The following is a 22,857-nucleotide window of genomic DNA, read 5'->3' as shown; positions in this document are numbered from 1 at the left end:
AGGTGGGTGGATCACTTGAAGCCCAGGAGTTCGACACCAGCCTGGCCAACATAGCGAAAGCTTGTCTCTGTTATAAATATGCCCATGTGCTAGGCGTGGTGGGACACACCTGTAATCCCAGCTACCCAGGAGAATCGCTTAAACGCAGGAGGTAGAAGTTGCAGTGAGCTGAGATCGTTAACACTGCACTGCACCCTGAGCGACAGGGCGAGACTAAAAAAATAAAAAAGGAACATTAACTAGGGTTAGAAACTAACTTCATTCTTTTTAGAATTCAACAGTTTTCCTAGGTCACCAGTTCCACCTTTTGTTCTTATTAAGGAGCAAAGACCCCCTTGCTGGGAGTCACTGTCATTAAATCTATTCCCATCAGCTCAGCCCAGGGTAGGCAAGGTTCAGGAATGGGAAGTGCTTTTGTCTGGGAAAACACGCAGGTAATCTGATGCCAGGAAGGAGGATGTGCATGTGGGTGAGAGCCCAGGAGGGAGCAGCTGGTGCCTGACAGGGTGAGCCATCAGAGCTGGGCTTTGGTGCAGCCCCAGGAGAAGGAGCCTGTGCAGAAGTAGGAGCTCAGTGGATTCCACCTCCTATGTCACAATCCAGCAGGTGGCCAGGACTCAGCCTGGGTTTTAAGTGAGTAATGCCTTCCCTGTCTCAAAGATTAGCTCTAACAGTGTCACTCGAGGAAGCCCTGGCGAGGGTGGGGGGGCGTAGTGTGGGGACAAGGAGACCAGATAGAAAGTGCTGGAATGTTCTGGAACAGATCTGTTTCTGGAGGAGAGGCTAAGTATGGAGATGCAACAGAATGTGACCACCTTCAAAGGGAGGAGCTGGGCCATCTCCAATAAATCCAGGGACAAATGCCTTCAGTCCTCAGACTGTTCCAATAGAGGGGACGCCAGGGTTCCCTTTCCAACTCATGTCAACACTTGCACTCCCTTTGAGGAGATTAAATGTATTTCATGCTGGAAAGAACAGATTTTCTCTCACTAAAAATAGCCCTACTAAAGGAGACCAACATGCTAGAAGTGCAGCACCAGGGCCTCAAGACTACACTTTGGAACATGAAGAGGGCTGGGGGCTGCTCGGCCCAAGTCTGGATCTCTATCCAACAGATGCTGAGCTTGCCGTTCACCTGGGCACAGAAAGCAGACTCGGTCTGGGATTCCAGTCGGTCTGTTTCAGTTCAAGAGGGTCACAGTCAGAAGAAAGCTTTTTCCATTAGGAGCTTCAGCAGAGTAAAGAATTCAACACAGCAAACAGGCAGGCAGCTCCTTTGTATATGTGATGGGGTGGCCCTGAATGTAAACACAGCCCTACCAGTCAGTGCAGCTCATGGCCTGAGAAGACATTCCAGTGGCAGCCTCAGGTGTCCACTCAGTTCACATATTCTGGTTTCACCTGCCCAAGCTGTCTTCAGGCATGAGGTCTTGTCAGAATTGGGATGTGGATGTCTCCTATGTCACCATTTATTGTGTGGGGGCAGCCATCCTATTTGTCTGGTCCATCAAGCTGGAATACAGAAGACAGAGGGTATCAGCTATCTGTTTACACACCCAGGCAGGCCAGCAGATCTCTGGTCAAACAGCTCTAGCTGCAGACATGCAAAATATTTCACAAAACAAGGTGCTTTCTGCCAATGCTGCTGCTACTGTGCTGGACTAGGAGGTCCCAGCAGGCCTGGGCAGAACAGGGTGGCTAAATGGAGAGCCTCATTCTATGGGACTTTAAGTACCCAAATCAAGATGTACTGATGCTCATGTGCTTAAAAGCATTCACTATTTGGAAAAGTAACCCCTTGGATAGTAATTCTTTAAAAAACAAAAAATGAAATCATAACCCATTTTACATACATTTCTGTGAAACTAGATAATACAGTTCACATCCTATTAGGCCATTTCCAAAACTCCACAGGAGCTACCAGAGTTACAATCTGCTTTTCTATGAAAACAGGAAGTTGGGCCGGGCATGCTGGCTCACGCCTATAATCCCAGCACTTTGGGAGGCTGAGGTGGGTGGATCACCTGAGGTCAGGAGTTTGAGACCAGCCTGACTAACATGGTGAAATCCCATCTCTAATACAAGTACAAAAATTAGCCAGGCATGGTGGCGCATGCCTGTAATCCCAGCTACTTAGGAGGCTGAGGCAGGAGAATCACTTGAACCCGGGAGGCAGGGTTGCAGTGAGCCAAGATCGCGCCATTGCACTCCAGCTTGGGCAACAAGACTGAAACTCCCTTACAAAAAAAAAGAAAATAGGTTGGAGCAGGAATAGGCTCCCTCACAAAAGCCTGCTGGGCTGATGTAAGATTTCTGCTGCCTTGTGAGCTGGCCAGGAGGCACTCGCCTCTCAGCGTTTAAGCCTCATTGTTAGCTGGGTTCCCTGCTTCCATAATGAAGTGACCATGATTGGTAAAAAATCAGCCTGTGACCAGAGGTTGGAGGTCTTGGACTGGTGGAGGTGAGGAGAGTGCTGACCCCATGGCCCTAAGCCATGAGGCAGCCACAGCTGTGGACAAGGAAAAAGGATCAGGATTTCCTAAGACATCTGCCTTGGAAGGCAAGAGGAGCATCAACTGTGATATATTCTGGTTGATATGGTTTGGCTGTGTCCCCACCCAAATCTCACCTTGAATTGTAATAATCCCCATGTGTCAAGGGTGAGGCCAAGTAGAAGTAACTGAATCATGGGGGCGGGACTTTCCCATGCTGTTCTTGTGATAGTAAGTCTCACAAGATCTGATAGTTTTATAAAGGGCAGTTCCCCTGCACATGTCCTCTTGCCTGCCGCCATGTAAGACGTGACTTTGCTCCTCCTTTGCCTTCCACTATGATTGTGAGGCCCCTCACAGCCATATGGAACTGTGAGTCCATTAAACCTCTTTCCTTTATAAATTACCCAGTCTCAGGGATGCCTGTATGAGCAGCATGAGAACAGACTAATACACTGGTGAAATCCCCTTTGGACAGTGTTACACCTGCCTGTAATCATAACACTGGACTTTAAATGCTTACTGACACCTCCCATTGAAAACTCTTTAATCAAGGCTATGCATGCTACATGATTCTCATGGGAAACTGCATTTTCTGTAACTTTACTTGTTTACAGGTGGTTTGGAATCTCTTAGAAAGCATCAAGGCTCTTTGGCTTTCCTCAGATTATAATTGATCAATGGCTCTCATACCAATTCCGAAAAGCATCACTAATGTAGCCTTCATCCAACACAGATGCAGAGAACTTTAGCTTCTCAAAGTTCTTTAACCCGTATCATCTTAGAATCACATACCAGGCCTTAGAGGAACACTGTTGGCTGCTTTATTTTAGGGAGTGAAGATAACGCCTATAGTCTGTTAAGAATACAGACTCATAAGCCCTGAGTGTCTGGACCGTGTCCCTGCTTGGCCTGTTAGCATCTGTTTCTTCATCTCTAAATGGAGGTATTGAAAGTAATACCCAGTCAGGTCCAGGTAGTGCCTGGTGCAGGATTCACAGCATCATCAGCTATTACTGTTACTGTGTTAGCCAATGGGGCTCCCTATCAGGTGGACCATACCCTAGAGCAGTGAGAAGGGCAGCCCCTTGGATGGTCCTCCTCAGCAGTCTGTACCTTCCCAGTTTCCCGCTGCACAAGGTCCCGCATCTCTTCTGTCCAGCCCAAAAGCTCCACTAGCCTTTCCACGCCGTGAACCACGTCCCCCAGCTGGGCCACGTCCCTGCTGCGAGGATGCCAAGCCAAGGGCCCCACCAAGTCCCGGTTGATGAGCAGTCGGGGAACTGAGCTCCGCACGGCCTCGGTCAAGCTGGCAAAAGGCTCCACCTGAAAAATGGCCCAAATGTGAGGGGCAGAGTGTCCACCTTACAAGCCCCTCAGGATGTTTCATGCCACAGCCACTGAGGCCTTGGAGGAGCAGCAGATTGGCAGTCAGACCCTGCGATATAGGGAAAACCCACCACCAATCTCATTTCTTCAGTTGAGCTCCTGCCACTTGGCCTCAGTGACTTTTTTCTCCCCTCAGCCTCTCTCTCTTCCACTTCTTGCTATTTCCACACATCCTTGCTTCTCCCCACCTCCATTCCAAGGCTCATCAGGGATCCAACCTTCCTACCTCCTCTTTGTGAGCACGTTCTGTTCTCCCCGTCCTTCCCACCTCGCTGTCTCCCAGCATGCCACAGAGGGACAACAGCACAGACTCGTCCGTCTCCTCTGGCTAGCCCTGCTCGCTGTGACAGCTGCCACCAGCATCAGGCACCCAGAGGAGCTGGTACCCCCAAGCAGGAGTTACTGTTATGTCTCTCCATGGTCTTCCCCACCCAGCCTCTAGAGAGGCCTAGCTCGGTGCCATCAGGCTCCTTCATACAGCTCTCAAAGCTTCTTTTAAGAGGAACAAGGTAAAAAATGGACACATTAATAAATGGCATTAGAACTGGCTCATTATCTGGGAGGAAAATACTCCATTCCTACCTCCCACTGAAAAAAAATTCAAATGGATTAAAGGTTTCAATGTAAACAAAACAGTTCTTGAAGAAAACTGAGGGTTTACAAGTAAGGATAGGGAAAAACTTTTTAGGCGTAAAAACTGAAGTCAGATAAGACAAAGGAAAATGGCAGATCTGACTATGTAAATACTATTACCTCGGTATCTACATAAAACTACTATGTCGAAAACTTAAAATGTTTAAAAACTTCTCATCATCATAAACTACAAAAATATTTACAACATATGACAATAGTTTATATTGCTAATTGATACTCATTTATAAACATATAATTTATGAACTAATTTATAATGCTAATTTATAATGACATTTATATTAACAGCCAGGCATGGTGGTTCACACCTATAATCCCAGCAATTTGGGAGGCCGAGGCGGGCAGATCACCTGAGGTCAGGAGCTCAAGACCAGCCTGGCCAACATGGTGAAACCCCATCTCTACTAAAAATACAAAACTTAGCTGGGCGTAGTGGCACACGCCTGTAATCCCAGCTACTCAGGAGGTTGAGGCAGGAGAATGGCTTAGGCCGGGCGCGGTGGCTCACGCTTGTAATCCCAGCACTTTGGGAGGCCGAGGCGGGCGGATCACGAGGTCAGGAGATCGAGACCGCAGTGAAACCTCGTCTCTACTAAAAAATACAAAAAAATTAGCCGGGCGTGGTGGCGGGCGCCTGTAGTCCCAGCTACTCGGAGAGGCTGAGGCGGGAGAATGGCGTGAACCCGGGAGGCGGAGCTTGCAGTGAGCAGAGATTGCGCCACTGCACTCCAGCCTGGGCGACAGAGCGAGACTCCGTCTCGAGAAAAAAAAAAAAAAAAAAAAAAAAAGGAGAATGGCTTGAGCCTGGGAGGTGGAGGTTGCAGTGAGCCAAGATCGCGCCACCGCACTCCAGCCTGGGAGACAGAGCAAGACTCTGTCTCAAAAAAAAAAAGAAAAAAGAAAAATTTATATTAACATTAAAACGGATTTATATTATTTAATTTATATTAAAATTAAAACTAATTTATAATGACCCAATGAAAAATGGTCAAGAGGTACAAATATACAATCCAAAGAGAAGAAACACAACTGGCCAACAAACATGAAAAGATGAACTTCGTTCTTTACTACAGAACTGCAAAATCCGCACCCCCCTCCACACACACACATGCATTTTTTAACCAATTTGATTTGTGTGATTTTGGTTTTGATGAGGATGTGATAAAATGGCTACACAAAAACACAGTTTGTGGCAGTGTAATTGTTACATCTTTCTGGAAGGCAAGTTCTCAATATTTATCAGCATTTACCTTTCAGGAGTACTTGCATGGGTAGATAAGGATGATACACAGGGATATTCATTACAGCATGGGATCTCATGCTGTTACCCAGGCTGGAATGCAGTGGCATGATCATAGTTCACTATAACCTCAAACTCCTGGGCTCAAGCAATCCTCCTTCCTCAGCCTCTCAAATAGCTGCAAGTACACAGACCACGGCTATCTTTTTATTTTTTGTAGAGATGAGGTCTGACTATACTGCCCAGGCTGGTCTCAAATGCCTAGCTTCAGGCAATCTTCCTGCCTTGGCCTCCCAAAGTGCTGGGATAACAGGTGTGAGCCACGGTGCCTTGCCTGGCATTACTTTTTTTTTTTTTTTTTTTTTTTTGAGACGGAGTCTCGCTCTGTCGCCCAGGCTGGAGTGCAGTGGCGCAATCTCGGCTCACTGCAAGCTCCGCCTCCCGGGTTCATGCCATTCTCCTGCCTCAGCCTCTCCGAGTAGCTGGGACTACAGGCGCCCGCCACCATGCCCGGCTAATTTTTTTTGTATTTTTAGTAGAGACGGGGTTTCACCGTGGTCTCGATCTCCTGACCTCATGATCCGCCCGCCTCGGCCTCCCAAAGTGCTGGGATTACAAGCGTGAGCCACCGCGCCCGGCCCTGGCATTACTTTTAATATAAAAATTATATACTATTTATTGTCATTGTCCATCAGTAAGAAATTGCTTACATAAATTTTGTATTAAATCCACAAAATCTATGTTAAAGCTCTTGTGGCTGAATATGTTTCAGAATTTTTGAGATTTTAGAAAAGATCATATGGTTTACATCCCACGTGTTACGTCACACCTAAAGGGGATCTGGAGTGGCACTCCATAGTCAAACACATTAACATTTCGTCCACAAAGCACGTGAGACAGAGTCTGTGCGTGAGACCAGCTCACTCGGTTCATGATGGCACCAGCCTTACAGACATGGGCCTCTCAGTTGGGACCTCGTATCCGTGTAAGGGAAACTGTCGGCATTAACAAGGCAGCGGATCTCCATGGACTCACATTGTTACGTGAAAGCAGCAGGCTGCAGAATAGAATGTACAGTGCTGTCCAACTTTTAGTTAAAAATTACCACCTGTACATGTGAATTTGTACAAAAAAAAGAAACCTGAGAGGACACAGAATAAGATGTTAACAGTTGGTGGGATTAAAAAGTTGATCCTTTGCTTTATATCTTTATATAATGTATGAATCTTTTCAAAGACACACATGGTACACTTATAATCAGGAAAAATGCCATTTTCATCTCACTTCCATAATAAAGATGGCTGGTGGCCCAAGTGTCCACACCTGGTGGCCAGCACGGTCAGCTGGTCTCAGCCCACACTGTGCTGACCACCATGGCCCCTCTGACTGCTCCTCCTGTGTCTGTCCCTGCATCCTAGGCCTAGCACGGCATTCTCATGTCTGTCCACACTCTGGGCTCTCCTGTCTGCTCACTCCAGCACCCCAGCTCCTGCCTCTGGGCCTTCCTGGACTCCAGACTCATGTCCACCTGCTCAACACCTCCAGTCTGCAGCACATCCTCAAACCTGTGGAAACCAGGCTGAGTTCCTGAGCTCCCCCAAACCCACCTACCAGGCTTCTCCATCTCAGGAAGTGGCAGCTCCGTCTTTCTAGCTGCTCCAGCCACAGCCCTGGAGTCCTTGGGAATCCACACCCTCCCGTGCACTGTGCCAGCATACCCACTCTGCGTTCACACACACCCAGACTCCAGCACCCCTCAGCCTCTGCTGGCTTTACCTGCCAGTGCCAGCCGGTGAGTACCTACAAGGGCCCTGCTGGGTCTGCTGCTCCCAGTCTTGCCCCCATGGTGGGCTCACAGCCCAGCACCCAACGGAGTCCTCTCAACTTCAGGCTCTGGCCTGGAACCCAAGCTGAACCCATTCACCTTCTGAGGCGGCGCCAGCCTCCCATGAGATGACACTTGTGCTCCACCTCCTTCTCTGCTCCAGCCCCGTGCCCATCAATGCTGACTTCGCCCCACCCTCCTTGCTGCTTGTCACCTGTGCAGTGTCCCCTGCCAGACCCCCCTCACCTTGGTAAACTCTTAGATCCAACTCCACCTGCCTGATTTGACACTGCAGCTGGTTCCCAACCCTTCTAGCCTTTATCCTACTTGTTATCTTTCTCATAACATCAATCATCTCCTAACAAACTATATAACTTCTCACATTGACATCTGACTGTGTATGTCCAAAGCACTGGAGCAGGGCCCAGCACACAGCAGGCAGCACACAATGAATGCCTGAACAAACACATGCTCTGGGCCCCTGCGGCTGCCCTGGGCCCCTCTAAGCACAGGTCTTTCTGGCCCTTCTGCCCTTGGTGCCTACATCCAGTCACGCACACACTGACTTCATGGTCTCATTTCTTGCTCTCATCACAGCTTTTAGGAATTTCCTGAGTTTCAGACACAGACGCAGAACAGCTGCTTGAACACATCCAGGGGGTGTTTCCCAGACACCTCAGACACATGCAGAACCGAGCCAGGCATCCTCCCTCCCAAATCACGCCCCACCAGCAAGTGCCCTGACCTTACAGACCAAGCCAGACGCCTCCTTCTCACGTCCCCAAAACATCACAGACTGCGAGTCCAGTCCCCTCCTTGCCATCCCTCAGGGGACCACAGTGCCACCTTCTTCAGGACCAGCCTCCGGGCACTGCTTGCTCCACTCTCCACTCTCCAAAGGCCTCTCTGACCCCAAGGGTGCAGCCACGTCCCCGGGACAGTCCCTGTGGATTTATCACTCCTCCCACTGCAGCATCAGTATTCCTGATCTGACCTGGGAGGCCCGCCCCTCCACCTCACCCCCACGCCCCCATCCTTCCCCCTTCTCCTCACACGTGGTGCCCCACCCGCACCTATACCACCTCCAAAGCCCAGCAGCTTCCCACCTTCCTGTCTCCTGCACAGGCTGCTGCTCCCTCAGCCTGGAACCCCAGCTGAATCCACTCACCTTCCAAAAGTGGCACCAGCCCCGGAAGGGCCCATGAGATGACTCCTGTACCCCTCCCTTCCCCTGCCCTCCAGCCTCCTCCCTGCACAGGCCTGCTGACAAACCTCCAGGGAGGTCCCAAGGATGAGCAGCAGATCTGCCATGGGGAAATCAACCACATGCAGCAAGAACTTCTGGGGCAGCGGCTCCCCAAAGAACACAATGTCGGGCTTCACAACGCCGGTGCACACCGGGCAGCGGGGAACCCTGTCTGCCATCACATCAGCCTGGAAAACAGAGAAAACAGGCCTGAGGAAGATGCCTGCAATACCCTGTAAAAGGAAAAGGCAACAAGCTCTTATTAAAGTGTCATTCTCCCCCAAAAAGGTGAGAGAGGTATCATGAACCCCCATGTACCCAGCTTTAGGAATTACCAGTTTTCATAGCTAATTGTTTCACAGGCCTCCAGAATCTGGGAGGAGGTGTTGGAGCGTTTAAAAGCAAATCTTGGACATCATATGTTTCACCCATAATTACTTCGGCAGGCATATAGCGTATCTAACACCATGCTCTATCCCTGGAATAGCGACCAGAGACATTCAGGTGCTAAGGAAACACCGTAGACTACACCAGTCCTCAAACAGTTGTCTGCAGGCATCTGGCCCACACCGAACATTATTCAGTCACAAAGGTGAAACTGTCTCCAGTTTGAGCTTAAGTGATCGTGCCATTGCCTCAGCCCTGGGAGGCATTCAGGTCAGCTTCACTCACTGGCTGGCATTATTAGGAGTAACAACTTCTGCCAAACACTGCTTCCTTACTGGCCAAGGTGAACTGCACACAACTTCACTTTGCGTCAACATTAATATAAACAAATGCCTTGGAGCAGATGGAAAAAGGAGAGAGTTACAGAGGAAGACACCTGACTTTCTAAGGTAAACCTTTATAGCTAACGGGACTTGTTTTAAGCAGGCTCAGTCCAGCAAGAAGCAACAGAAACAAAAGACAAAAGAAAGAGACCCACAAAAGATTTCAGATATTCTTGGATACACAGTAAAACCGTACTATATTTAAATTAAAAAGAAAAAACTGTTATCTTGGAGGCATGGGGTATAGCAAAAAAAAAAAAAAAAAAAAAAAAAAAATTAAGGAAGCAAAAAAAAAGAAAAGAAAAGATGAACTTGAAATATCTATTAAAGGCCCGGCGCGATGGCTCAGCTCTGTAATCCCAGCACTTTGGGAGGCCGAGGTGGGCAGATCATGAGGTCAGGAGATCGAGACTGTCTTGGCCAACATGGTGAAACCCCGTCTCTACTAAAACACAAAAAATTAGCCGGGCGTGGTGGTGCGTGCCTGTAATCCCAGCTACTTGGGGGACTGAGGCAGGGGAATCACTTGAACCTGGGAGGTGGAGGTTGCAGTGAGCTGAGATCGCACCACTGCACTCCAGCCTGGGCAACAAAGCGAGACTCCGTCTCAAAAAAAAAAAAAAAAACACCATCTATTAAAGATAAAAAACTATTAAAAAGTTATGTAATAATGTAGCAGACTTGAAAAATAACCAAATAGAACTTCTAGCAATAAAAAATACAGGAACCAAAATTAAAACTCAATGTCTGTTTCGAGTTGGTGTTTGGGAAAACAGAAAGAAACACTCAATGGAAGGACTTTATAACAGAATATAGTATTAGTAAACTGGAAAAAAGACCAGAAGAAATGACCCAGAACACAGCACAAGGAGCAGCAATTACAGGACACAAGAGTGATCAGGAACGGCAGGAGAGAGAAGGTCTAACGTATGTTCAATCAGAGATCCCTAAAGAGAGGGGCCAGATAGTGGGCTAGGGGCAATTCATATCCGAAGAGAAAATGGCAGAGTATTATCCAGCAACCATGGAAGATACCAACCCACAGATTCAGGATCTCAAGCAAGTGAGGGCTACTGAGCCAGCTTGAGGGTGCCCACAGGAAAAACATGAGTCACAAGCACATCTGTGGTTGTTTTTGTCCCAAGAGGTTCTCAGGAGGTTTAGTAATTACACGTGGTCCCTCAAAGGGGGAGGGTGGCTGTGAGGTGAGTGGTTACATACTTGTGAGACTTCAGTAAGTGCCCAGTAAATGTACATTTTACCTAAGATAGAAGGAAACAGAGGGAGAGAACTAAGCAGACCTCTCAGGGAAGGGTGAAGGAGCCATTAATCTCATCTTGTCTTTAATCTGTATCTGGGAAGGTAAGCCAGTAATCCACATTAGCAGTGTGGAGTCTTTGAAAAGGGCTGGTTTCTGTTTAGCCCTTAGTGAAGAAGCCTAATGGTGGTTAGAGAGGGAGGGGTACAGTGAGACGCGTCTGGCCTCCCCTCCTGCTACGGCCAGGAACTCAAGCTTCCAAGGTTTCTCTGGGGTTCCCTTGACCAAGGGGAGGGGTCCATTCAGTTGGTTGCAGGGCTTAGAATTTTATTTTATGTTTTATTTTTTTGAGATGGCGTCTCGCTCTGTCACCCAGGCTGGAGTGCAGTGGCATGATCTCGGTTCACCACAACCTCCGCCTCCTGGGTTCCAGCAATTCTCCTGCCTCAGCCTCCCGAGTAGCTGGGATTACAGATGGGTGCCACCACACGTGGCTCATTTTTGTATTTTTAGTAGAGACGGGGTTTCACCATGTTGGCCAGGCTGGTCTCAAACTCCTAACTCAGGTGATCCACCCGCCTCAGCTTCCCAAAGTACTGGGATTACAGGCAGGAGCCACCGCGCCCAGCCTAGAATTTTATTTTATTTTTCTTAAGGAAGGCCTACAATTTTTTTTTTTTTTCGAGATGGAGTTTCGCTCTTGTTTCCCAGGCTAGAGTGCAATGGCCTAATCTCAGCTCACCACAACCTCCGCCTCCCGGGTTCAAGCAATTCTCCTGCCTCAGCCTCCCGAGTATCTGAGATTATAGGCATGCACCATCACACCCGGCTAATTTTGTATTTTTAGTAGATATGGGGTTTCTCCATGTTGGTCAGGCTGGTCTCAAACTCCTGACCTCAGGCGATCTGCCCACCCGGCCTCCCAAGGTGCTGGGATTATAGGCATGAGCCACCATGACCAACTGGCCTACAAATTTTAAGCAGAAGAAATAAAAAGAAATTCATATGGAAAACCACAATGGAGAAACCGCAAAACTCCAAAGACAAAAGTCTTAAAAAACAGGCAGAGAAGCCAGACACGGTGGCTCATGCCTGTAATCCCAGCACTTTGGGAGGCCGAGGCAGGTGGATCATGAGGTCAGGAGTTCGAGACCAGCCTGACCAACATGGTGAAACCCCCATCTCTACTAAAAATACAAAAATTAGCTGGGCGTGGTGGCACATGCCTGTAATCCCAGCTACTCAGGAGGGTGAGGCAAGAGAATCGCTTGAACCTGGGAGTGGGAGGTTGCAGTGAGCTGAGATCATACCACTGCACTCCAGCCTGGGTGACAGAGCAAGACTCTGTCTCAAAAAAAAAAAAAAAACCCCAAACAACAACAACAAAAATAAAACAGGCAGAGAACAGATAGCAACACTTTCAGAAATTTATATGAAAAGGCAAAAGATTCAGACCAGCCAACACAGTAGTGAAGAAGAACAAAGGTGGAGAATTAACACCAACCTGTTGCCCAAATTATCTATTTTATTCTCTTATTTATTTATTTATTTATTTATTTATTTATTTATTTATTTTGGTTTGAGATGGAGTCTTACTCTGTTACCCAGGCTGGAGTGCAATGGTGCGATCTCAGCTCACAGCAACCTCCCCTCCCGGGTTCAAGCAATTCTTCTGCCTCAGCCTCCTGAGTAGCTGGGATTACAGGTGCACCACCACACCCGGCTAATTTCTGAATTTTTAGTAGAGATGGGATTTCACCATTTTGGCAGGCTGCTCTCAAACTCCCCACCCCAGGTGACCCGCCTGTCTAGGCCTCCCAAAGTGCTGGAATTACAGGCGTGAGCCACTGTGCCCAGCCCCAAATAATCTCTTTTAAATACAAATCCTTTCACATCATTTTCCTGCCTAAAAATCCTCCAATGCCTCCCATGATCGTCAGGATACAGTTCAAACCCTAACAGAGCAAGCAGGCCTCCCACACTCCAGGTCTCTGCTGCCAGAAACAGACTCTACATCCAGACGACCTCATCTCCAAGGTGCTTCCCAGCCTGCTCTGTTCCTACAGCTGAGTCAGTTAGTGTCCAGTGCATACTTGTAGTAAAACTCGTATGGCACCCAGTTGTAACTGTTGGATGACTCCACCTTATTTTAATTTGTTTTCACATCCACAGAACCCAGACAAGGGCCTGGCACTGAGGAGACTAAACTATTTGTTGAATAAATTGGTCATTCAGTGAATGAATGAGTTGACCAAAACAGTAATACGCATATATGAAGTTTCTACTATGTGCTGCATTCACACTTCCTAATTTCAAAACTTACTACAAAGCTACAGTAACCAAAACATTATAGTGCAAGCACAAGGATATGTATATAACAATGGAATAGAATTGAGAATCCAGAAATAACCCATCACCTATGGCCAACTGATTTTCAACAACAATGCCAAGACCACAGTTTTTTTTTTTAACAAATGGTGCTGGAACAATTACATATCCACATAAAAGAAAATGAAGCTGGATCCCTACCTTACAGGACACTCAAAAATTAACTCAAAATGGATCAAAGAACTAAATGTAAAAGCTTTAAACTATAAAACTCTTATAAGAAAACAGGAGTAAAACAATACCATTTCTCAGATATGATTCCAAAAAAGTGAGAAAATAAATAGATAAACTGGATTTCATCAAAATCAAAACTTCTATGCATCAAAAGACATCAGCAACAAAGTAAAAAAGACAATCTACAGACTGGCAGAAAATATTTGCAAATCATGTGTCTGATAAGGATCTAGCATCCAGAATATATAAAGGACTCTCTTAACAATAAAAAAGACAACACAATTACACAATGCGCAAAGGACTTCAATCTCCAAAGATATACAAATGGCCAAAAAGCACATGGAAAGATGTTTGATATCATGAATCGTTAGGAAAAATGCCAATCAGTGCTACAATGGGTTACCACCTCCCGCCCACTGGGATAGCTGTAATTAAAAAATGAAAAGTAAGTGTTGGGATGTGGAGAAGATGAAACCCTTGCGCACCGTTGGTAGAATGTAAAATGGTCCAGCTTCTGCAGAAAACAGTATATTCGTTCCTCAAAAAGTTAAACACGGGCCGGGAGCAGTGGCTCACGCCTGTAATCCCACACTTTGGGAGGCCGAGGTGGGCAGATCACGAGGTCAAGAGATCGAGACATCCTGGCCAACATGGTGAAACCCCATCTCTACTAAAATACAAAAATTAGCCAGGCGTGGTGGCGCGTGCCTGTAGTCCCAGCTACTCAGGAAGCTGAGGCAGGAGAATCGCTTGAACCCAGGAGGCGGATGGCACAGTGAGCCGAAATTGCGCCACTGCACTCCAGCCTGGTGACAGAGCAAGACTCCGTCTCAAAACAAACAAACAAAAAAGTTAAACATGGGCAGGGCATGGTGGTTCACGCCTGTAATCTTAGCACTTTGGGATGCCGAGGCAGGTGAACCACCTGAGGTCAGGAGTGCAAGAGCAGCCTGGCCAACAAGGTGAAACCCTATCTCTACTAGAAATACAAAAAACATTAGCTGGGCGTGGTGGCAGGCACCTGTAATCCCAGCTTCTCAGGAGGCTGAGGCAGGAGAATTGCTTGAACCCGGGAGGCGGAGGTTGTATTGAGCCGAGATTGCGCCATTGCACTCCAGCCTGGGTAACAGTGTAAGACTCTGTCTCAAAAAATAAATAAATAAAAAAAGCTAAATGTGGAGTTACCCAGCAATACTTGTGGGTATCATACTCAAAAGAATAAAAAACAAGGACTCTCAAACGAATACTTGCATATATTCACAGCAGAACTATTCACAAGAGCAGAAAGGTGGGAAAAACCCAAACATCCATCCATGTACAAGCAAACCAATTATGGTGCATATATCAGTGGAACATTTAGCCATAAAACAGGATGAAATACTAACACAAGCTACAAGGTGAAGGAGACAGAAATATTTTCAGGAAATAAGCTCGACACAAAAGGCCATCTGATTGCCGGGCGTGGTGGCTCACACCTGTAATCCCAGCACTTTGGGAGGCCGAGGCGGGTGGATCACCTGAGGTCAGGAGTTGGAGACCAGTCTGACCAATCTCGTGAAACACCATCTCTACTAAAAATACAAAAATTAGCCAGGCAAGGGGGCAGGCACCCGTAATCCCAGCTACTTGGGAGGCTGAGACAGGAGAATCGCTTGAACCCAGTAGGCAGAGGTTGCAGTGAGCCGAGATCGCGCCACAGCACTCTAGTCTGGGCAACAGAGTGAGACTCTAACTGAAGAAAAAAAAAGGCCATCTGATTACATTTAAGTGAAATAATGAAACATCCAGAATATACAAATCTATAGAGAGAAAGCAGGTTCGTGGTTGCCAGGGGCTGGAGGGAGAAGAAATGAGGAAGGTCTGCTTGAAAGTACAAGGTTTTCTTCTGGGGTGACCAGCTCCAGGGCTTGATAGAGACGATGGCTTCACACACTGTGAATGTACCAAATGCCAATGAACCAAACACCTTAAAACAGTTAATTTTATGTTATGTCAAATTCACCTCAATAAGCTGGGTGGATCACTTGAGGTCAGGAGTTCAAGACCAGCCCGGCCAACATGATGAAACCCCATCTCTACTGAAAACACACACACAAAAAATGGGCCGGGCCTGTTGGCACACGCCTGTAGTCCCAGCTACTCGGGAGGCTGAGGCGGGAGAATTGCTTGAACCCGGGAGGCGAAGGTTGCAGTGAGCAGAGATCGCATGCAGCCTGGGTGACAGAGCAAGACTCTGTCTCAAAAAAACAAAACGAAAAAATTCACCTCAATAAAAAATAAGTAAATAAAAAAAGTCCTGTGCCATGTCTCCATTTCAGAGTTTTATCTTTAAGATTTTTCAACTCTATCCTATTCTAAGAAACCCATTCTACAGAAATACAGAAGTACATAGCAGTATAAGCATAGGTATCACTGCTATATTTTTAATCGTAAAAATTATACATCAAAGAATGTTCCACAATACGTGAATGGCTAAATGTAATACTCTATAGTTAATAAAAAGAGTAAGCAGAACTGTGGGTTTTGACACAAGAGATCCATGAAACTGCTCAGTAAAAAATCAAGCTGTAGAATACTAAGCTTAAAATGACCCCATTGCTGAATTTTTTTTTTTTTTTTTTTTTTGAGATGGAGTCTCGCTCTGTTGCCAGGCTGGAGTGCAGTGGCACAATCTCAGCTCACTGCAACCTCTGCCTCCCGGGTTCAAACGATTCTCCTACCTCAGCCTCCCTAGTAGCTGGGACTACAGGCGTGCGCCACCACGCCTGGCTAATTTTTGTATTTTTAGTAGAAACGAGTTTTCACCATGTTGGCCACCAGAATGGTCTTGATCTCTTGACCTTGTGATCTGCCCGCCTCAGCCTTCCAAAGTGCTGGGATGGCAGGTGTGAGCCACTGCGCCCAGCCTGAAAAAAGAATTTTTTAACTGTGTAGGTTTATGTACATAGATACGTGCACGTATGTTTATATAAACATATCACTTTTTTTTAAAAGGCCTGGAACATTATACACCAAGCTGTTAAAAGTGGGCAGCAGGGGCTGGCATCGTGGCTCAAGCCTAGTATCCCAGCACTTTGGGAGGCCAAGGTGGGCAGATCACCTGAGGTCAGGAGTTTGAGACCAACCTGGCCAACATGGTGAAACCCTGTCTGTACTAAAAATACAGAAAAAAAAAAAAAATTAGCTGAGTGTGGTGGCGCATGCCTGTAATCCCAGCTACTTAGGAGGCTGAGGCAGGAGAATTCCTTGAACCCGGGAGACGGAGGTTGCAGTGAGCCGAGATAGCCCCACTGCACTCCAGCCTGGGCAACAGAGTGAGACTCCGTCTCAAAAAAAAAAAAAAAAAAAAGTGGGCAGCTGGAATTGGCTGAAGGGAGATTCATTTTCCCTACATATTTCTATATTGTCTTAAATTTTTTCACAAGCATGTATTAATTTTATAATTTACAAATAAAATGTTTCACACTATTATTGTTCAACTGTCCTTTCGAGACAGTGCTTACAAAATACCACTTTTCCAGATCACCCCAACAGCAAACTGTAGAAAGACGACCAACAGCAGGTTAACTCACCCGAATGTCCTCCCCTGGGAAGGGTCTTCGGCAGACCGTGCAGGTGGCAGAGGCAAAGGTTCCATGAGCTTCAACCAGCTTTGAGGCAGGGATGCCCGACACTGAAATTCAAGCCAAAGCGAAGTGTTGCTGCCGCCTCCGAGATGAGCACGCAAGGCCAAGAGCACAACTTCTGGGCTTGGTAGGCCTCCTGGAAGGACGCACAGCCCCTTGGGGTTGCGATGTCCTCAAGCCTGGTTTTCATGCCCGTATCACCTACATGCGCCACCAACCAGAATAAGGCAGGGGAGCAAAGGGGCTCCCAGCTGGAGCCAAATCACGGTTAAAACAAAGCCTGTCAAAACTCAGCATGAAAAACCATTTGATAAAAGCTCAAATAAAATTATATCCAGCTGGGCACAGTGGCCCACGCCTGTAATCCCAGCACTTTGGGAGGCCGAGGTGAGCAGATCGTTTGAGGCTAGGAGTTCGAGACCAGCCTGGCCAGCATGGTGAACCCGTACCTCCACTAAAAATACAAAAATTAGCCGGATGTGGTGGCGGGCACCTGTAGTCTCAGCTACTCGGGGAGACTGAGACAGGAGAATCGCTTGAACCCAGGAGGTGGAGGTTGCAGTGAGCTGAGATCGTGCCACTGCACCCCAGTTTGGGCAACAGAGCGAGATTCTGTCTCAAAAAATAAAATTGTACCCAATACCAGGCTGGGCGCGGTGGCTCACGCCTATAATCCCAGTGCTTTGGAAGGCCAAGGCAGGAGGATCACTTGAGGCCAGGAGTTTGAGACCAGCCTGGGCAACACAGTGAGACTTGTCTTAAAAAATTTTTTAAATTAGCCAGGCGTGGTAGTGCATGCCCGTAGTCCCAGCTATTCCAGAGGCTGAGGCAAAAGGATCACTTCAGCCCAAGAGTTCAGGTTGTAATGAGCTATGATCATGCCACTGCACTCTAGCCTGGGCAACAGAGCCAAGACCCTGTCTCAAAAATTTATATCCAATATCTAGGAACATATTTTCTATTCTACAGATACCAAGTTAAAATGAGGATATAAATATCATAAATTCCAAAAGAATTGCTTGTTAGGAACAGACAAAAAGTGACTTCTTATGAAAGTTGCATTAGTATTATCTGGTTCTGAAAGGCTGCGGTGGCACAGCCAGGGTCCCAGCTGCAGGAGGCTTCCCAAGTCCCTGTCGCTGCCCTAACTCAGCAGTGCTGAATCTCACAGCCAGGAGCTCCCACCTTCCCACAAGGCCTGCCCTGCTGCACCTCTGGGAGAAGAGCCCACCAACATGGGGCATCCACTGCTGCCTCTGTGGTTCCAAGCTAGGGGATCCTTCTGGCAAGGAAACACATTCCTGGAGCCAAGGTGCCTCTTCTTTTTAACTGACAACACATCAGCAGACTGGATGAGCTGCTCCTGGCTCCCGGAGAGCTGACTGTCCCAGCACCTGTCTGCATCATTGCACGTAAGGAAAAGGCCTCACCAGGTGCTTCCGTAAGGTGCACGGCCAGAATTTGGCACAACCTGTGAATCGCTGGTTTGGGCACCACATGGATACGGTCAAGAAATCACCACAGACTAAGTGTGACCATATTAAGGAATTACTAGTGATTCTTCAGCATGAAAATGGTATCAGAGTTGTTTTTATTTTTTAATTATTTTTATTTTTATTTATTTTTTTGAGACAGAATCTCCCTCGGTCGCCCAGGCTGGAGTGAACTGGCACGATCTCAGCTCACTGCAACCTCCACCTGCTGGGTTCAAGAGATTCTCCTGTCTCAGCTTCCCAAGTACCTGGGATTACAGGCGCACACCATCACGTCTGGCTAATTTTTTGTATTTTTAGTAGAGACGGGGTTTTGCCACATTGGCCAGGCTGGTCTCGAACTCCCGACCTCAGAGTTCGACCTCAGGTGATCCGCCTGCCTCGGCCTCCCAAAATGCTGGGATTACAGGTGTGAGCCACCGCACCCAGCAGGAGTTGTTTTTAAAGTATTCTCTAGAGATATCCATTCATGTGTTTATAGATTATTTCTAGATTGAATTCATGATATGAGAGATTTGCTTCAAAATAATCTGGGGATTTGGAAGAAGGTGGTGAGGACGCAGGAAGGACTGGCTATGTGCTGGTGATGAGGACAGGACGGTTCATTACATTGTTCTCTTTGTGTGTGCTCAAAAAACTTCCATAATATAATTTTTAAAAGAGAGAAGAAAAAAAGAGATCATCACACCAGATTGGCAAAACAATATCAACTTCTGCCCAAAATACACAGCTCTGCAGGTATGCAGGAGAACAAGCAGTGGCCTTTAAACACCCAGAGGACATTTTCCTTGGGAACAAAGCCCTGACTAGTTGGCTCAAAAACAGTCCCAAGGAAGAAGCATAAGCGCTAGGTTTCGGCCGTCCCCAGAAACAGGCACCCGAGCCTCCCCTGTGAGAAACGGGCAGCCGAGCCTCCCTGTGAGAAACACGCACCCGAGCCTCCCCCGTGAGAAACAGACACCCGAGCCTCCCCCGTGAGAAACAGAATGTGTGCGACTCACAGAGGGCTCACCTCTCTCAAGCCCATCGATGTTCTGCGTGTACAGCCGCAGAAGCAGCCCCTTGTCATGAAGCAGCCGGAGGAAGTAGTGAGTGACGTTGGGCTTGTAGTTTCCAGGGTACAGCTCCTTGGCCAAAGTGAAAAAGGGCTTGGGGTTGTGAAAGAAGAATGGGAGTTCAAAAATGGCCTCGGGGTATGGGAGATGGTACTGCTGGAGGTTGCTGTACAGGCCACTCCCCGGAGATCTGCAGGGAGAGAAGAAAGAGGCTCTGAGGGCTTTGGAAGAGGACAGGGAAGTGGAATAAACCCGGCAGTAGGGAGGGCAGGAGGCAGGGGAGGGGAGCGCAGAAGGCAGGGGGGACTGCGGGCAGTACCTGAAGTCTGGAATGCCACTGGGTGTGCTGATGCCGGCCCCCACCATGACCACCACCCTCTGGCAGGCTCTGGCCCGAATCAGCTCAGCTACATCCTGCAGGGAAAGCTTCCCCTTGTCACTGTTGCCTCCACTTCCAACAACACTTGAAGCACCCACAGAAAAAGATATGGGCCTTCTTCCACCTTTAATACTGACAGAAAAAAACACAGCAGCAAAGGAAACAGACAGCGACCAATCTCAGGATAGCAAGAACGAGCATGGCTCTGCCCTCTGTACCACCCCCCCCTCGAGAATGACCATGTGTGTCTCCCCAGGCCTCTCAAAATAATCACCTTTCTCAGACGACTATTGGGGTACAACAGAAAGCAGTCATAAATCAGAAATCAAGACTTATTTGGGAGCAAAAAATTCAGGTTAATGGGAACTGTGCTCATTTCATAATTCAGTACACTCAGTAGGCACTCAACTCTGACTGACTGCAAACCTCCAAAGGGGTCTCCTAATGAAAACTGGTCAACGAGTAAAGAAGCAAAGAGGGAAAACCCTGGTTCCAAAACCATCTCACCACGTATTAAGCACCCCACTTCACACAGCATTTCAGACATCTATTCACTTAAGTTCGTTCCTGAAACAACTACTGTGCTGCTACTGAACACGAACTGTTAAGAGAAGCACAAAAGGAATGAAAGTTATTATTGCTGTTGAGTGCCTGCTGAGGGCAAGGCATCACAAAGGGTGCCTGAGTACATTCCTCATCTACATAAAATGTTTGTGAGTCACTGAAAAACACATAAACGACGTTTTACCAAATGTCTGGAACAGTAAGATGTATGGCTTAAAGTACATGCTGCATGGTGTGAAACTCACTGGGAGTGGGGGACCCTGAGGGGCAGGCATGGGTGCAACCTGGGAGGGACACTGTGCAAAGGACACAAAGAACAAATTCAGAGAGCTCAAAAATCCAAAGCCAAACTGCAGGAAGCCCACGCAAGGACTACTCCTCACACGCAGCCCTATGCCTCCTGCTTTAGGGCCAGTGGCAGCAAGGATTTCTTTTAACAGTTCTGCAGAGTATCACTGATATTAGAATGCGCTCCGTGTGTTTGTCGGTCCTGGTCCCTGCTCCATCCATAGCACCTAGAACAGAGTCTGGCACAGAATAAGAGCTCAGTCAGGGCTTCTTGGATGAACGACTGACTCTTCGGGATCTTTGTTTTTTTTTGAGACGGAGTTTTTGCTCTTTCGCCCGGGCTGGAGTGCAACGGTGCCATCTTGGCTCACCGCAACCTCCGCCTTCCGGGTTCAAGTGATTCTCCTGCCTCCGCCTCCTGAGTAGCTAGGATTACAAGCGGCCGCCACCATGCCCGGCTAATTTTTGTAATTTTAGTAGAAATGGGGTTTCACCATGTTGGCCCGGCTGGTCTCGAACTCCTGACCTCGTTATCCACCTGTCTCATCCTCCCAAAGTGCTGGGATTACAGGCGTGAGCTACCGCGCCCAGCCGACTCTTCAGGATCTATTAAACTTTTTTTTTCCCCCAGGTAGATAAGAGTCTTGCTCTGTCACCCAGGCTGGAGTGCAGTGGCTCAATCATAGCTCACTGCAGCCTTGAACTCCTGGACTCAAGGGATCCTCTTGCCTTAGTCTCAGGAGTAACTGAGACAACAGCCTTGTATCACCATGCCCGGCTAATTTTTAAATTTTTTGTAGAGATGGGGGTCTCGTTATGTTGCCCAGGCTGGTCTTGAACTCCTGGCCTCGAGCGATCCCCGTCTCAGCCTCCAAAAGTGCTGGTATTACAAGTGTGAGCTACCACTTCGAGCCTCACTTTTCACCAACATTTTCAGCAGTTGTGTCAGACAGCAAGTCAATGTGCCTTTACTTAAATATTCATCCATTATAGGGCATCTGATACCTAACAACCACGGACCTTAAGATTTTTTCCTATGTAGGCTCAGTTCTTAGATGCAATTACTATGGAGACGGGTACGATCACATGCCGGTGGGAGTATTAACTGCACATTTATGAGGGATAATTAAAGCGTTAAATGCATATACTTTTGGACCTTGCAGTCCCAGTACTAGGAATTTATGCAAAAAGTGAGGTGCCAACAAGGTTATCCACCACAGCATGATGTACAATAACTAAAGGTTAGAAGGTATTTCAATGACGGAATGGTGAAATAAACGACAAAACCCCCATAAGGGACGTCCACAGATCAGCATAAAGACGGGGGCCCCGGATGTTGGAACGCAAGTAAACTCCCAGACATGCCGCAAAGGAAACACGGCAAGGTGAGAAAGGGGGGGCGAGGTGTCGACAACGAACACGCAATAAGTGCTTGTCCTTGCCCAAAATACCTCGAAAAGAAGAAACCGGGAGCTGCTGCCCTCGGCTGCCTCCGGAATACCCTGGGCACCTCGGGTCTAGGAGGCCTCTGCAAGGGGCGCGCAGGGTCCAAGGGCTCACCGCGGGCCCCATGGCTGCCTCTCAGCCCCGCACTGACATCGTCCCTGCCGCCAAGCACCAGCCGACAGCCGCAGGCCTGGAACGGCCCCACGCCTCCCCCGGCCTCGGCCCGTTCAACTACCCGGCCCCACAGCCGCACGGCTGCCGCGGCGCGCCAACCCCAGAACGCCATGTTCCGCGCAGTCCGAGGAGTCCTCCGAACTCGCCCCGCCCCCGGGCCCGCCCCCGCCCCCGGCGCCCCGGCGCTCCGGTCCCGCCTCCGCGTCCCGCCCTCTCCTCCGTGTCGACGCCTCCGGCGCGCCCCGGTAGACGTAGAGGCGAGTAGAGGAAGCTCCCTAGTCTGGTGTCTGACCTCTCGCCCCGGAGGTCAAACCTGGAGGCAGCATCTCTGTACCCTGCGCTCACACCTTTTTCAACCCGGATGGCGGTGATAGTTAATACTTTCTGAGCGCTTTTCTA

The 22,857-nt window shown here is 48.1% G+C and overlaps 1 protein-coding gene across 11 annotated transcripts; it reads right to left on the bottom strand.

Moving 5' to 3' along the window:
• Positions 1-240: 240 nt before the first annotated feature.
• On the bottom strand, positions 241-22,620 carry SIRT3 (sirtuin 3). Of its 11 annotated transcripts, none has more exons than XM_055259237.2 (7): positions 22,290-22,620; positions 19,927-20,118; positions 19,565-19,797; positions 17,006-17,106; positions 8,870-9,031; positions 3,609-3,818; positions 241-1,512 (listed from the first exon to the last, which is right to left on the bottom strand). In XM_055259237.2, exons 1-7 carry the CDS (start codon positions 22,568-22,570, stop codon positions 1,492-1,494), a joined length of 1,200 nt encoding a protein of 399 aa, XP_055115212.1. In that variant the 5' UTR covers positions 22,571-22,620; the 3' UTR covers positions 241-1,491. The 11 variants fall into 11 exon arrangements, with proteins under 11 accessions (XP_055115212.1, XP_055115211.1, XP_055115217.1 ...); XM_055259236.2 differs by having other exon boundaries at positions 3,555-3,818; positions 22,290-22,610; XM_055259242.2 differs by having other exon boundaries at positions 19,927-20,021; positions 22,436-22,609.
• Between the last annotated feature and the right edge of the window lie 237 nt (positions 22,621-22,857).

This window comes from Symphalangus syndactylus, chromosome 21 (assembly GCF_028878055.3).
Source record: "Symphalangus syndactylus isolate Jambi chromosome 21, NHGRI_mSymSyn1-v2.1_pri, whole genome shotgun sequence".
Lineage (NCBI taxonomy): Eukaryota > Metazoa > Chordata > Mammalia > Primates > Hylobatidae > Symphalangus > Symphalangus syndactylus.
Note: the sequence above shows the minus strand (reverse complement) of the source record. Positions and strands in the feature narration are given on the sequence as shown.

Coding starts and splice junctions, on each gene's coding strand:
- SIRT3 (XM_055259236.2), bottom strand. CDS start 22,570: ATGGCGTTCTGGGGTTGGCGCGCCGCGGCAGCCGTGCGGCTGTGGGGC. Junction 17,107..19,564: donor CATCGATGGGCTTGAGAGAG/GTGAGCCCTCTG, acceptor CTTGAATTTCAG/TGTCGGGCATCCCTGCCTCA. Junction 9,032..17,005: donor TCCCAGGGGAGGACATTCGG/GTGAGTTAACCT, acceptor TCTGTTTTCCAG/GCTGATGTGATGGCAGACAG.